We start from the raw sequence: 16,589 nt of genomic DNA on the forward strand, positions 1-16,589 counted from the left end.
TTGTACTGCAGATGTTACTGGTCACGTAACGCCTCTGTTCTGGAGCTGGAAAAGCACTTCCTAGAGCATCAGAGGTAAAATGTAGTCTATAAAAGGACCCAGGGAAGGAGGAACATCCTGGATGTGAAGGATAAGAACATATTTAACACACTCCTTTGAAAAATAATTGAATTAGCATTTACAGGGCAAAACGAAAGAAAACAGAAGAACCTGCCCTGTGTGGAAAAAGGACATACTTTGTAAGCATGCTAATTTGAGCTATATTTTCAAGTTATGTACCGTGCTTTTAAAAGGATTAAACCCACATAAATTATAACAAATGATCACTTCTCATTTTTGTATGTTTTATTTGTATTATGTCCTCGTTACAAGAAAAGTGACTTTAAAAATACAAATCTGCCGCATCGAGTACAACTTTGACAGAGAGAGCAGTCATGCAACCCGCTTCAACTGGGTGTGACCAGCGGTTTTGGTCAGAGGATGCAGTCTTACAGGAGAGTCAAACAAGCTTTTATTTTAGCTATCAGTAAACCAAAGAAATGCTACAATATTTCAGTTAATGGAAATATGACAGGATATTTACAGGTTTGTTTTTTTGCACATATTATGGATATAGTCTACTAAAAAAGCAAGCAATGTGAATCAAATAATTCTTGATCACCCAATGACTATTATTTTTTTACCCCTCTTCTCTGTTTTCAGAGGTTTGGCAATATGAATACAGGACAACAGATGACGAGCTGAATTTTGCATGTGTAATCTTTTTGTAGATTAAGAGCATCTTCATACACTGGTTCATGGTCAGCTTTCTGTGTAGACTTCAATACATTGAAAACTCCGTTATTGTGAATATTAACCCAATTGTATGTTGAGTGATGCTACACAGGCATAATTTGCAACTCAGCCTACAAAATTAGGAAGCCATCACTCAGCACCCTGTGGTTTCTCACAGAAGATGGGTCTGTCTCTAACATGGTGTCTGCTCTGTGGCAGTGGATCAACAGACTGATGCCATAGTCAGTTATATCTTCACTTTCATTATTTCTTTTCCTACTCCTGTTGCAACAGTGTTCTGGGGATGTTTGGAAACTGCATTTAAGCATCTAGCTTGACTAATTCCAGCTGTCTTACAGCAGGATGGAACAGAGACTTCAGTCACTAGAAACCAAGAACAAGCTAAGTGATACCACAAAAATTTAACACTGTTAATTAAAGTAATAACCAATGGGAGAATTGTATGCACTGCTCTTGATGTACAATACGGTGAGTAATGTGGTTGAAGAGCTCACTGCTGATCAGGCAACGTGTCTTGACTTCCAATCACACAAGATGATGAAATACAAACCCAAGTGCTGTTCACCATGCTGCTTTTAGCCTGTGAACAGCAAACAACCAATGAAACATACGGCTCTTAATGCAACTTAGCATACAGGCCGCTTCCTATTAAGTGTGTTGTCTGAACAGAGGAGAAGATTTCGTCCAAAATAACAAACCACATGCACAAATTCCAGATAACCTCCCAAGAAAGCAGTATTGCTTTGAGGAGTGTTTTATTCATGGCTGCCACGTGCTCATGTGAAGCTGTGTGCTCAGCTACTGCGTTTCTGCTGAAAAATCTGCTTCTTCCTTTTTCATTAAAGAGTCAATTGCCTTACAGACTTCCAGAAAAACCTCCTCTGCTGTTCCTTCTGCATCAACCTGTCAAGGAGACACAAAGCAATGGTTTTGATTAAGTTACAAAGGATTATCTTAACACAAAGGAAAAACAAACTAACTAAAAGAAAACCAACATCCACAAAACAGGTCCAGTATAAAAGAGAAGTTCTGTTTCATGGTATAAACAGTGTAGAGGAAGAACGTCCATAAAAATCAGAGACCAGTTGTACAGATGGACGTGAGAAAAATCTAAAGGTTCTCTTGTCTGGTGTAAAGTGCATTGATCAAATGAGGGAGGTTAAGCTCTTGATCCAGAGTACTCATTTTAAAGTAAAATGAAACCTCTGATATACAGAAAACTTTCAAAGATCATCGGAAGCTATTTTAACATGTAATATCCTCCAAAAGAACCTGAATTGAATAACTGTGAAGCTATACCATTAATTAAATGAATAGCATTGGCTTGTTAATTTATTTCTTGTCGTCTGAAGCGTCATAGTGTGAAATGCTGCATCTGACCCAAGGACAGTGAGCTGCCTGTTGGTCTTTTTCTGGGTCTTTGTATTTTCATATTTGCTGAATTGATGCTGGTTCTCTTAGGCCCTTGAGCGTGTTTTGCAGCAGCACTCAATTTGTCGAATGCCCACAACTTTTGTTGAAAATGTTTGGGTTTTTTTTACAATGCAAAGATTCTGTTTGACCTGAAGTTCTCCAGGACATTGATGTTATTTTCTTGTGAACTGAGTCCAACAAAAACAAGGCCAAATTGTTATTCTGTTCAGAGGAACAGCGTGCTGCGCTGTCGTACCAGGGAACATCACTTGCAGCCATTAATGATTCTGTGTGCTACCTTCAAAACGTAATATTGCATCAGGATTTTTGAGCAATGAGTTTCATGCCCATCCTATACAAGTAATTAGTGCTTGGGGATGGTGAACTTTTGCCTTCACCATAGTGGCAGAAGCAGCTTTCCTGCTGGCTGTGCACACCAAGCTCATTGCACCCAGTGGGTGTTCAGTTCTTCCCAGATGGAACAGTTCCTCCCTGGTGAGGATCTGGCAATTCCGTACCCCAAATTTTGTTTCCCCTCTGCTTTGCTGTGCGTGGTGTTCCATCATGCAGGCCATCATTTGCACACATTCTGTAGATCCACAAGTTTCCTGAAACCTGTTTTTCTGAGCTTTGTGCTGCGTTTTTATCTCCAAGGTGCTGACTAGGATGCCAGACAACTGTTGTGTTCGAAGAGAACATTCCGGCCCACTTCTGCCACCTTTATGTTCTGCAGAGGAAAAGGAACTTCAAACTCCAAGGAGAGTATTTTTGAAATAGGCAGTGAAATCCCCCTCAGATACAGTGTTGTCCTGCAGCCAGCTCCTCTATAGCCTGTCTGCACTCAACCTACATGCTTCTGGTCTGATGACAACCAGGTGAGACTAATCCTCTGAGGGCAGTGTGAACCTGATGGCAGACAGCCTGTTCCCTGCCAGTCTAACCAGGTCAGCCTGGGCAGATTCTTTGTTCCTGAGATGAGCGGCTCAGTCACGCCTGTGTAGCACAGCAAAACGTAGCTGCCATACAGGTGGATGAATAGAGTGGGATTATGGTTTGATAACTGGTACATCATGCAGGCATTCTTCAAGATGTTATCCCCACATCTGTGGAAACGGCTGCCCTCCTCTTCCTCTGATTCCTCCCAGAAACCTGACATAATGGGGCTGTAGCTTGCAGGGAATTAAACAGCACTGCGTGAACACTGCCTTGAACAGACAGCTCTGAGCCCGAGGCAGTAAAATATGTGAACATATTCTCTACAGCTCCTGCAAGGAACGGATATCTGTGCTGGAGCTGCAGGGTGCGTGCCAGCCTGTTGTGAGCAGTTGGTGGCTCCTTCTCCTAAACAGCTCAAATAGTGAAGGAAAAAACAGAAAAGTGTTTAGTACTAAATGTGATACTTTGCTTCTATATATCTAAGCTTATATAGATTATCAAATACTCTCATTTACATGTATACATACAATTTCTATGTACTTTTACATTTATGTATATAAATGTATGCGTATTTGATGAATCCTTTCCTCTCTTAATATGTTGGATTCTTTTTTGATCTTTATTCTGTAAATGCAGCTGAATTAGATAACCAATTCAGCCTCATCAGTGCAGCTGCATTGCCACAGGTGTCTCAGTGCCCTTTTCTAGATCTGGGATTGATACTCAGGTCTAGGTCTAAGCAGCTGTGGGGAAGAATCAGGTTTATGAGCTTGGAAATTGCTGCCCTCTTATGACTGACTGAAATTCTGCCTTCCTGACAGTCACAGTAGAATATGGACAAGTTTGACAAATGACAGCCCGGTGCTTCCTGTGATGGCCTCCCAAATAACAAAGGTCCAATTCATAAAGCTAATGTAACGTTGTAGCACAAAAGTAACCTAATGTGATGCTACTTCACAGCCAGTACAGCATCAGCAGCACTCTGCAGCTCCAGGGGAGAAAACTGTATTCTTCAGATTATAAGACAACTCATGAACTAGGACTGTTTTCGAAGTTGGTCAAGGCCATGTTCTTATGTTAAAAGCAAGATCTACACAGTTTTATATAGTGCTTCTTGTTCTGAAATGTCAATATGGCTCTAGATAACTTCTGATATCTAACAATGTAATGTGCTTATATGAAATGATTGAAACAATCATCTTCATAATACAGTGTTGCTCGTTCTAGGATTAAAATCAGCTTCTTACATTTACTGCCATTAAATCTCCACTTACTGTAGGTTTGGGAGTCTAGAACCCTACACATATACTGCTACTGAGAAGAAACTGCCTGAGGACTGTGGTTGTCACAAAGTCAGACCAAGTCTAGAATAAACTCAGTGGTTAGAAGCTTCTTGTTGCAGTTAGTTCAGGTCAGCTGTGTTGTTGCTAACTTTTTTATCTTTGTCATTAAGTAAGAAATCCAGGGGAGACATGTTGCTGCCCTGATTCGTGTTTGGGGTGAACTTACCTCTGTCTATTATCAATAACTCTACTAGTGATGTTTCTGATGTACTTTTCCATACTGATTTCTCATCTAATGGGTCGAACCATCAAGGGGAGTGACAAATGCATATTATTTTTGTTCCTCAAGTATTTATCTGTTAGGGTTAATGACTTTGGCAACCCTTCAAAGATGGAACTAAATTAAATATCTACTGTCACTATGACCATTGATCCACCCTTCTCTAAAGGGAAATTTTCACATTTGCCCCTTCCTACAGGAACTTCTAATAGGAGACATTAGCATGAGAAGGTTCAGAAAATGGAAGATGATGAGGTGGTGGGTGCTGGCTGATTCAGTGTGGCCATCTGCTTACAGCTGTGTTTGTTTCATAAGGGTTACGAAATGTTTGTGACAGGAATCGAATGGTTTCTACTTAACCAGTATGAAAATTCACCTCATTTTAGGAAGAGCAAAAACCCAACACCGTAACAACATCACAAGGAAGAAGAAAAGGAGAAAAAGAAGAAAAAGGCTTATTTCTTACAGTAATATTTCTTTTCCTCAGATGACTGCTTGAATTGGGAACTTGTATCTAAGACACCTATTCTGATGTTAGGTACATAGGATCAGTCTTGTCTTGCTTGACTAGCAAAGCATCACTCTCCTGTATTACTTATTACCCTCCTACCTACTGTCACTTGAAAAAAGCTTTGAAGTATGAGTCAAACATTAAAAGCAATCATCTTATTTCCTTTCTTCTCAATTGACAGAGTGCTATACATTCAAAGATATTTAAATCTAGGCATGTGAAAGCAGAAGTACATGCCTACTAAATTTTCAAACACACTTTTCTGTCCAGCTGCCTTTGAAGTTGCTGAGAAATAAACTTTAAAACAACAATATCTACCTGCTTACTACAGCTGTCATAATACAGTTCATTCATCTGAAACATCTGCTTCCCACAGAATTGGGTAGCTTGCAACTGTTGTTTTTGTGAGCAGCACTTTCAGCACTTCGATTCCCAGCAAGCTTCTTGTGAAAAAGCATCTACGTGTCATTAGCAGCAGGTGGATGTTCTGTAACTGACCATTAAAGCAATTATGAAAAACTAAGCTATATCTCCTAAACGTGATTAGTTTTTAAATTAATTGGAAATATCCTAACTCATAGTCACAACTGCTTTGCCTTCCAGAAGGTGATTTAGAATCTTGATGCCTCAGCAGAAAAGGGTGCAGAGGACACTGTCATTCTTTGCCCTTTATTTTGTCAGTTCCCCCCTTTCCTTGTAAGTACATCCTGATTCAGACTGCAGGTCTGCGATGAGCGGCTGGAAGACCCACCAGTGTTTATTCCTGTCAGGTTCACAGGTATTTCATCTGCATACAAAGGTGCATATCTTGTACTTGCGCTGCTGTGTAGAAACACTGACAGGTAATCTTGGTAAAAGGGAAATTTGAAACAGTTCTGATCTTGTGGTAGCTTTGTCGTGTCACCGTTCTTGTTCAGAGATCAGCAGAATGGAAAAATGCTCCATTCCCATGTATCAGATTAGTTATTTATTGTGCATCAACGCACAATAACTCTGGGTTTAGAGAATGTCATAAAATTCTCATTGCTTAAAATGAAAATGCTGTTGCAACCACATACCTTTGTCTTTTCCAAGTAAATAGAGCGAAGAGACAGCAGACTGCAGACAAAGCTCAGCCAGACCTGAATTTTTCTGTCTCCACTGGGTTGAGGAGGTTCCTGCCACTCATGCGTAAGGCTATTTTGCCTGCTAAGAATGAGCAAGCTAATTTGACAGCGTGGTCTCAAGCACACCTTGATGTGGCACAACAAACCAGTTTCTCCACTGAGTGCATATCAAGCCTTTAATTTCCATGTCAAACCCTTTACTGGCCTTATGCCCAGGTCTGAATTTTACATTTGCATATTTAATTTCCTGCCTGTTTCAGGACTGAAAACTTCTAGGCTGGATTGGACAAGTTAAACACATACCACCGTTGTGCCACCTACCACCAATCCATGGAAAACTGCCCAACTCTAAATACACTTCAAATGGAGCAATCAAATCATACCAATACGCCAGAGCAATTTTCTTGTTAATTCAATCTATTTAACAATTCTAACAAAAGAACACCATTTAGAATTATTACTGTGCTTCGTCACACGTTGCAGTGAGGTGGCTAAAAAAGGCTGATGCTGAATTTCAATGGTAGTCAGGTGGGATTTAGGTTCTTAAGATTCCTCTAAAAATCTCAGCATCCACTCAAGTCTTTCCTTCCTAAGAAAGACCCTGACTGAAATCACCAGGGACACACAGCTCACATAGGCCCTCCACAAAGGCAGGGCAGTGGAAGGATGTAATTACACCACACACAGTGTTTGAGTTGTGTGACTGACCAAGTCAGACTGTATGAGTAAACTATCTGGGATCTCTTATCCACAAAAATTATCATGCAGGATTTCTTATACAGACATTCCTTCAAGAAGAAAATTGCTTTGTTTCACAATATTTGGTGCATTTACAAAATTGAATTCTTTTTATTATTATTTTTTTATTTATTCTAACAATACACCCATGGTGAGGAGTATCTGAACCAGAATAGTTAATGAAGTCAGCTGCACAGTGTGAGTAAGTGCTTGTACCTACTCCTTGACTTTGACTATATGTGGAAATTAAACTGCAGAATGGATTCCCACAACTGTTCAACACAGAATCATAAAATCATAGAATCATTTGAGTTGGATGGGATCTCTAAAGTCCATCTAGACCAACTCCTCTGCAGTGAGCAGGGATATCTGCAGCTTGATCAGGTGCAGTGAGCCTGGGCCGAATGTCTCCAAGGACAGGGCTTCCATCATATCTGGGAAATCAGTTCCAATGCCTCACCACCCTAATTGTAGAAAACTTTCTTATATCTAGTCTAAGATCACTTACACTTGGTTAAAAAAAATCACATCCTTTTCCCATAAACAATAAAGTGTTACATGTGTCTTGTATGTAAGCTACACTGACTTCCACTCCTTGCTGCACACATACCAGAGCTGCTGGCATCTACATGATTCTGTCTGAGGGTGACAAGAATAATCTGGGAGGACTCATTTTAGAAGCTGACTTTTGCTGAGTATTTTTGCAGTGTTCTCCAAGTGCTGATAAATAGCTGAACTTGTACACATCATAAGGCTTTGGTGTGTGGGGGAGGTCTCTCTCCTTACATTTAAAATGGATGCACATCTTTCATAGCAGATGTGTATTTTTCAGATTAGTAAAAAGGAATGAGGTGGACATTTCTATATGGAGTATCTGTGTTCAAGAAAATAGAACACATTTTTCAACCTTAAAAGGACATATTACATAGTGGTGTTTATAAAGCTGATTTGACAGAGCTTTCATTTTGACAGAGCTTTCATACCCAACGGTTCCACTCAGAAGATGGAAGTATGCTAACACCTACATTCATCAGAAGGAGCTACAGACAGTGTGCAGACACTGTAAGAGAAAACAGGGTATGCACTGTTCAGGCAAAGCATAATTACTTTTTGACATGCAAACACATGATGTCACTCCCCACAAAAGTAATGGTAAAAGTACAAAGCACACATCCAGTTCTGACCCATAGACTAGACAAGTCCCTTGAGGAACTAGTGAGCTATGAACTTAAAAGACTGCATGTTTTGTGATTGCATAGATTGCATAAAGAAGGAACATACGGCAGAAGTATGGGTTGGGATTGGGATTGGTGATTTGCAGATTTGCTACATCCTCTGGAAAAAAACTTCCATAATATTTCAAAAAGTATTTTTGGCTGCTACACATTTCAGGACAAGAAGAATCAGCAGAACGAGTTTTCTCCAGTTGATCATAAGGGACAGTTTACTGTGATAGAGAAGGGAAATATATAAAAATAAATGTAGACTTCCCATATAAATGAGATTACAGATGTGCCAACATATCCATCAGTTAATTGCACTGACGTAAGCTTTCTTGCTCCTCTGCAAAGTATTGATTAGAGAATATAAAAATGCCTTAAATATAACATTCTCAGCAGAATAAACTGAAGTAATTAACTGAAATTAATATAACTACGTCATTTATTCCAGCTGAAAGGTATTTCTTGTGTGCGGTTCTGTTTTACTTCAGGATATACACTGTCAGTTGTGTAAATGTAACTGAGGGACTTTAGATTAACATAATCTTGCAACCTAATCACGAAAGCCTTTATAGAGAAACAAATCCTAATACCTAAAGAAAAGCTTTCAGCATTAACATTAAGTAAGAGATTCTGTACAGATGAGGCAGTGATTCAGGATGCATCGTCGGATTCAGGATAAAGCCGTGTTTTTATTCTTTCAAGTTGTACCACGGAACTCAGAAGTTTGCAGAAATTGCAAACGAGCCATGGAGGTGGAAGGTGAGATCAAAGTGCAAAAACTTACACAGTTCATAAGTGGTGTGCCAGTGTTTCCTGAATATTGCTTATTACAATGGAAGGCAGAAGCAATAATTAATAATTAATTCAGAGTTTCAATCAATTTACCTTGCATAGCTGTGTTTTTCTCTCATAGTATGCAGCCAGAGGCTGTGCTGCTTGGCAATAGTCTTCAATTCTTTCCTTGATGGTTTCAGCACTATCAAACTGCTGACTGGTCTGATTTCTCATCGAAAAGCGACTATTCATGGTTTCTGCAGAGCAGTCCAGACAGAACACGAGTTTTGGTTCCCCAATCTAGAAACAAAGAAAAAAAACCATAAGTATTCAAACCAGTGGTCTGGCAAAACCTATTTTATTTGGAAATTCTACCAAAAGAGACTTCAAGAAAATTATTACTAAACTACTTATTAGTGAAGGCAGAAATAATGCTTATTAACACCAATTATTGTAGCAGCATTTAAAGATCTTAGTTCTCAGGATCAATACTTGATTGGGCTGTACGCATGCACAGAAAAAGAGATATGATCTGAAAATTCTAGCTGCTTGTCTTGAAGCTCATCAGTATGTTCATTATTTGCAATTGTTTGACTCATGGTCAGGAGTTGGACTCCGTGATCTTTAAGAGTCCCTTCCAACTCAGGGTATTCTGACTGTATTTGATTCGTATGGTTGTATTGGGATTTGATATCTTGCTTTGCATTTTCAAATTGCTGAATCATTTCCAAACTCAATGAGAAGCCCACCACTTAGCGTTTTATGGCTACTGTCAGACTCATCTGGAAAGAAAGTCTGCCTTTTTCTACATAAACAACATAAGTAAAGATTCATTTATTTTTATTCTCAGGCCTTGGCAAAGCTAGTAACTAACTGTCTCTATCTACATTTGATAGCATATACTTCAGTACTTCATGGATGAAAAATAACTTGCAGGAAAGAACAATACATTTCTGATAATATTTTAGGAGACAGCCAAAAGCTCTGAACACAAATCTCTATCATTCTTTCTCTAAGCTGATGAAAAATATGGATATCATTTAGAATAAATCTTGCAGTACACTCTGACATGCCCTGCTCAGGCACAGCTCTGTCTGACACAAGGTTTTATCTGAGCAACAACTGTTGGCCTGAGTGTACAGCGATAAACTCCACTCTAACAAGTAAAACAAAGGTGTTCTAGGATTGGAGATAAGTCACGTAATAATTCTTCTGTGCAGTTATGTACTGAAGACTTCAATTATGCTCTCAGGCTTTTTCTCACTCCTTCCAGCAGGGATTGGAAAACATCTTATTAAGAAAAACTGATACAGAAGTAGTTAGAAAAAATGGCTGTTCTTCCCACTAATGACAATTAGAAATTCATGGTTTTTCCATGGTTACAGCAAAGTAAATCTCAATTACTGATGCACGGAAATCATTGTCACTGCCCTAGTTTGCATTTCATAGAAGAATAAATATTATATAGGTAAATATGTTAGAATTTAACTGGGGATAGCTGGATTGTGCTGACCTTTTACTACCATAATGTCTTTCTAAGAGGCAGCTGAATCGAAGGGATTATTTTGGACAGTTCAATGACAGGCTTTTTTCCAAGCATTTTTTTTTTTTTTCCACACAGCTCAGAGAACATTAATTCCATTAGCATTAGCTGCACTGTTGGGTTTGGGGATTTAAAAAGTGAGCAAGGCAGTTTTAGCAGTGCAGAGATTGGAATTGGGAAGTTAAAAAGAGATGTGGACTTGATCAGTGATTTCAACAAATGCTCTTCTGTCTAATTGGTGGAAATTTATTCCCCCCCGACTCCTCATAAGGAGTTCCACAATCTTGTCTAATTTATAATGGTATAAATGAGGAACAATAGTATCTTGTTTGACTGATTTGCTATTGCAAAACCTATGTGGTTCTCATAAAGGTTTCAATACTCGTATTCTCTTGATTTCAACACATTACAGAAACGTCATTCTCAAGTGTTAGAAACTGCACAGGGTAGAAGTAATGGCCCTATCAAATTAATAGCTATTTTTATCGCTTTCTTTTTTTTTTCTTAAAGAAGCTACTTGACCTGGAAATGTGGAACTTGTATTTTAATACTGTTTTCTACTTCTCACATATAATAGAAAAATTGAGGAGAAATCAAAGGATTGCAAACTTTTGCTTATCTAGAATTATGGATAGTAAAACAAAATCATCTATTTCTTAGAAAGGCACTGGGCAGAACTTATGAGAGAATAAGCTCTTTCTATGTAGATAATTCTAATTACAGCTGTCAAGCTTTTAAGTAGAAGCACTATTTCCAAAGTCTTCTAAACAGAATATCTCTTTGTTAACAATTAAAATGCTTTTCATACATCATGCAGATATGCAGCATTATTCATATGCACTTTGACACCATTAATATATAAAGCCTTATGCTCCAACTAATGTCATTCAATTGCAGTGTAGGAAGAGTTTCTGACCACTCTTCAGAAAGAACTGCACAGCATTATCTCAATAATGACTCATTTTAAAAAACATCATAGACTTTCTGAGCAGGCAAATTTAGCTTGTAAAGGCTGAAGTGAATGCACTGCTTCACTGCAGGTATGACAGCACATTCAACAATAAACTTTGGGTTCTTTGTGTTTTACTGAAAATATCAAAGAAGGCTTAGGACTATGAGATATTTTGCTATGTCCCAGTGTCTACTGGAACTGGTAATCAGCTCAATAAAGCAGATATTTTTGAGAAGAAAATAGATGATTCATTCAGGAAGTTTGTATAGAGTATTTTCTGCAGATTTAGAAATGGACAGCTGAGATTTCTAAGTCTTTGTACATACCAAGGAAATCAATAACTCTCTGAACTGCCACACAGCCACTTGCAAAACACTCTTTCTATGACTGTTGCCTGTTACTCATCACGAGAACTTTATCAGTGTTTGCTGATTCCAAGTGGCAGAAGCTTTAGCAGAGGTCACTCAATAGTGAGAAATTAGCTGTGGTGACACAGACCCTCATGTGCCTTTCACAAGAAGAGTAGCCCCAGTCCAGTAGAAGTAGAAGACAGATGTTAAAAATCATAATTTCCACTACATGGCATTTGCTCTTTGTTTTTATTACATCACTTGAAATTAGCCTTTACTTCCATAGGCAAGTTCAAAAGCCCTAGGCACCGTGTTGGTGATGTGATCAGCATCAAAACTATTCTTTGTTAGATTGGCTCTTTACAAGTCCCCATTGCAATCAATTGAAGGTGGCTTCCCAAGCAGCACCTGAAGTATAATTGTATCTTAACTTAACAGGAGTATTAACAGAACTACGACTGCACATTCACCTTGCTCTCAAACTCTTCTGCTTCTTTCAACTCACGGGGATAACCATCAATCAGAAATCCTTTTGTGTCTCCTAAACTGGTGATCATGGCTTCTTTCAGTAGCTCTAAGACAATACCCTGCATAGGAAAGAAACGGAGTTACTTGATTAATTGATTAATAAGAATAGCTGGTATCTTTATTTGCTACACTGACTTATGGCCTCGAGAATCACCCTGATCTGGCTTGCTAAAACCACATCCTGTGATTGCAGGTGTTTTTCTTTGGTACCTGCACATGTTTTGCAATCCTAGCACTGCAACCTATCCTTAAGCTTCCAAAGTATCCTCTAAATAGCTGGGGATATTTTGAAGTTTCAAAATTAATTTTAGTATCTGCAAAACTTTGCTGGCTCTGCTACATTTTCTAATTTAATTGCATTTGCTATGTCATTGTTATAATTATATTACATGGAAAGTGTTAAGAGACCCCATCTGATCAATCACACTGAGGAGCAAAGCAATCAAAATCAAGCCTCAGCATAGCTTTTAGTTTCCCCTGAGCAGCACTTCCCTTTCATTAGTAAACACACTCCACAATCTAACTGCACTTGTTGAAGACCCATCAAGAGTTCAGGCTGCAGACCTGCCATATAAAAGTCAAGTCCAGCTGAGAACAACACCGTCTTCATGGTCTCCACTAAACCGCAGTCCAGCTGCTCTGGGATGTCAGCCAGCTCTGCAGGGAACCACTGCAGGTATTGTAAATTAGAATAGCTGCTAGTAGGACCAGCTCTGAATCTGAAATGCGAAGCTATAAAATGTTCATAAAGTTTCTGTTTCCTGTACTTATTCCTACATTTTGCAATGCATAGCACAGCATCTGTCTCACTGTACTTCATGATTCATTTATGTCGTGTATGGAACTCAAATGTAAATTGCTCCTGGCACAGAAGAAGGAAACAAGTGTCACGTATCTGGCAACAAGGAAGATTCTCTCTCAAGTTGAAGATTCCTTTTCCTTTAGTAGGAATCATCTCTTATTCTCTTATTTCCACCCTTCTAGACAATCTACATACTACTGTAAACTGTTAGGACCCCACATAAAATTGTATCTTACTCCAGGCACAGGTTCACCACATTCCACGATGTCTTTGATAAATTTACTTCTCTCTGATAGTGTTGATAACTCATTTTGGAGGAGGTCAGCAGTGGAAAGATGAGTAAATCCATATTTCTTGGCTAACTGTTCACACTGGCTGCTTTTGCCAGACCCAGGGCCACCTTTGTGAGGAAGAACATCAAGAATTACAAAGGAATAAATATCTTCCTTTTCTCAAATTATAGCAGCTAAGAAAATTGAACGAAATTGATAACTGCCTACTTTCCTTTATTATTATTATTTTAAAAGCACAGAGACATAGGGACAAGTCGTGTATTTCCCCTCTAATACCCACAATGTTGACTCAAGTGTGCTGAAATCAAGGAGTCAAAACAAGGAAATGTTTTGCAGAAGAGAACTTGTTACTAAAACACAATTACCATGTCACTGAAAACCATTAAACACAGAGCAGGGGAGTGTATTTGATTCAGTACACATTCAGGCTTGCTTATTACAACAAACATTAGCAAACTGATCTTGCTAGTGTTGCAAAACACAGTGAAATTCTTGCAAGGGAAATATTTTGCCCCCGCTTGTGGAATGGAAAGATATAAGCAGAGATGTCGACACCTGTCTGTGTTACAGGGCACACATATGGAAGTGCAGCAACCAAACCTGTTTGCACTATGGCATATAAAAGAGCAAGGCTTCCCTGTGCTGGCCACCTTTACCTCTAGCCAGATGGCTCCCACAGGTGCTGGTACACCAGCTGAATGCAGGTGGAGGCCTAGTCCTACTGCTCCTGCAGTTGCAGATCTGACTTACTCTGTGCACACACTGCAGGGTGCTGTGCGGGCCCAGTGCTCTGCATGGCACCTTGTCACCCCTCACTCTCATTGTATTTAGCCGGGAGCTGGAAAACCACCTTGAGTCCGAGCAGATTCCATGACTCGGGTGAGGCTGCTAAGGTGATTTTTCCCCTGGCTGAACAGAGGGTGCCTGCTGCTCACCACAGCTGTGCACTGGGCTCCCTTCCCCCCCACCCAGAGGCCCACAGGTGACAGCAAATATGAGCTGGGTAGGTGCTGCTGAAAGAAATAACTCCGTAGATACATCTGTGTCCTTCATCAAGCCAGCTGCCACTGCACCGAGTCCTCAAACACTGCCTCTCTGCACGTGCCCATTCTGGGGGCTGCTCAGAGATGGTGGATACCTCGTGCCCTATGTGCTAGTACTGCCCCATCCCATTTCCTTGCAGGGGGTGGCTGCTCCTCCCCCCTCAGCACGTTCCTTAGCTGCCTGCTGAGCAGCCATAGCTGCCCCACTCCTGCTGGAGAGTTCGATAAAATGGAGGATATTTCTCATGGATTCTGCTCCTGTGGTGGTGATTTCCAGAGCTGCTGGATGAGCTGAGGTGAGTACTTGTGGGGGGAGCAGAGGGGCCATGTTGGTGCCCAGAGTTGGGGGGAAGTATGGAGACTAAATTCGCATCAGAAAAGAGAGATTGTGGCGAGAAATTATCTGGGTGTGTAGCAATTGGGAGTGCTTTTATGATCTTTGTTGGATCTATTCAGAAGAACTGCTGTAGTAGGAGGTAATTATACCCTTGCAGGTAGACAGTGCTCAAAATTAAGAAGTAGAGCCAAGACTGAAGAACAAAACAAAAGGTACAAGTGTGCTTTACTAAACGGTTGTGGTTTTTTTTAAAGTGTATGACTAGTATGTGTTTCAAGACTCAGAACTGTGGTTACCTGGATCCATTGTGTGCATTTAAGATGCTAGAAAACATGCAGTGTTGAGCAATGTGATTTTCCTTTTTGTTCATCTTAATGTGAACAAACATAGGAATAACACTTCCACCATGTACTGAATTTGGCATCATCTCATACTGATCAGGAAGTTTTAACTTTGGTGTTCAATTTAAGGAATAATTGCACTGAGAACATAATCTTCAGAGTTCTTACAGTAGTGTAGCTGAGAATAAAATTTGGGTTATAAGGTAGTAAGTTAGGAAGGAACAGTTTTGTCTAGAGTAAGTTGCAGTCTGCTACTTCACATTTGCAAACATAATTATCAACTTGCGGCGTGAGATTCACACTTGCACTACGATTTTATCTAGAAGTGTCTGTGTCACAGTTATTTTCTTCTCAGTGTAGGTTATATGTTGTTTTTCTGTTGCTTCAAGATGAAACAAACTTTTCCTTTGTAAAAGCAGTCATTGGAGGAGAATAAGGTCTTTGTAAAACTAGCTGCTAATATGCAGTCATAACGGGCAAATCACCTGTAAGTGTTTGTAATGATAAATTATTTCTGGTCTTTTTTGTTTTCAGATTGGTAAGTTTGTGTGTGCACGTGTGCTTGATTACATATTCTGTCTTCTGGCTTTAATTGACTAGCAGAGCTGTAGGTTCATGCTACCTATTTGGTGTATATCCAGGATTAAGCTTAAAAAAAAAAAACCCTATAAAAATGACTTTATTCTTCTTTTAATGCAACTTCTCTTCAGTGTCTCTTCACATACTAAATCTCGATCTCTTGCAGAAATGACAATATGAGAGCAATTTTAGGTTATTTAGCTTGAAGATAAATACTTATAAAAGCTAGTACATTTCTGTAATACCTTTGTCTTCCTAGTATTTTAAAATAGAATGCTATTGAAAATGCAGGACATACGCCAAAATAAGCATTACTATTCTGCCAAAACATTCAAGTTGCCCGTATTTATTTTCATAGAAAAATTCCAGCAAAGCTGAAATTAAAGTGCTGAGCCCTTTAAAGAACAAAAGTTGTAATTAAATAACAGCTATGTGGTGAAAGTGATAATGTTTATGGCCACTACTTTTAATTTTGCATCATTTGATGAGAAGCAAAGCATCCTATTGCTTGACGAATGTATGTGACCCACTTTGCATACTTGTGAGTGACAAAGGAACTCACAACTCTTCCCTGATTGAAAAAGAGATTGAATATCCCTGGGCATTTCCTCATTCCTGAGGTATCAATGTGTGCTCAGTGCTTATGCCAGCATTAATTTATCTAGCTGAAATCCAAGTATTAGTTAACATTTTAATTCCTTCTGAAGGTTGGAATGCAGCATTATTTCAGAAGAGTTATCAATGTGGGAAAGGATGGTAACG

General features: G+C 39.3%; 2 protein-coding genes across 2 annotated transcripts in view; one reads left to right on the forward strand and one right to left on the reverse strand.

Annotated features, from left to right (window-relative positions):
- Window positions 1-333: 333 nt before the first annotated feature.
- Window positions 334-16,589, reverse strand: part of AK5 (adenylate kinase 5) — a 76,274-nt gene continuing 60,018 nt past the window's right edge. Inside the window, exons 11-14 of the mRNA XM_015870253.3 lie at window positions 13,471-13,634; window positions 12,375-12,491; window positions 9,171-9,359; window positions 334-1,698 (exon numbers count right to left, since the gene is read on the reverse strand). Of these exons, the coding sequence (XP_015725739.2) occupies window positions 1,594-1,698; window positions 9,171-9,359; window positions 12,375-12,491; window positions 13,471-13,634 (575 nt within the window). The 3' untranslated portion in view covers window positions 334-1,593. The remainder of the gene's footprint in view (window positions 1,699-9,170; window positions 9,360-12,374; window positions 12,492-13,470; window positions 13,635-16,589) is intronic.
- PIGK (phosphatidylinositol glycan anchor biosynthesis class K) overlaps window positions 14,746-16,589 on the forward strand; it is a 136,065-nt gene continuing 134,221 nt past the window's right edge. Inside the window, exon 1 of the mRNA XM_085511540.1 lies at window positions 14,746-14,866. The gene's annotated coding sequence lies outside the window, so the exon portion shown is untranslated. The remainder of the gene's footprint in view (window positions 14,867-16,589) is intronic.

This window comes from Coturnix japonica, chromosome 11 (genome assembly GCF_054131305.1).
Source record: "Coturnix japonica strain WE chromosome 11, WE-NBRP24, whole genome shotgun sequence".
In the NCBI taxonomy this organism is placed as follows: Eukaryota; Metazoa; Chordata; class Aves; order Galliformes; family Phasianidae; genus Coturnix; species Coturnix japonica.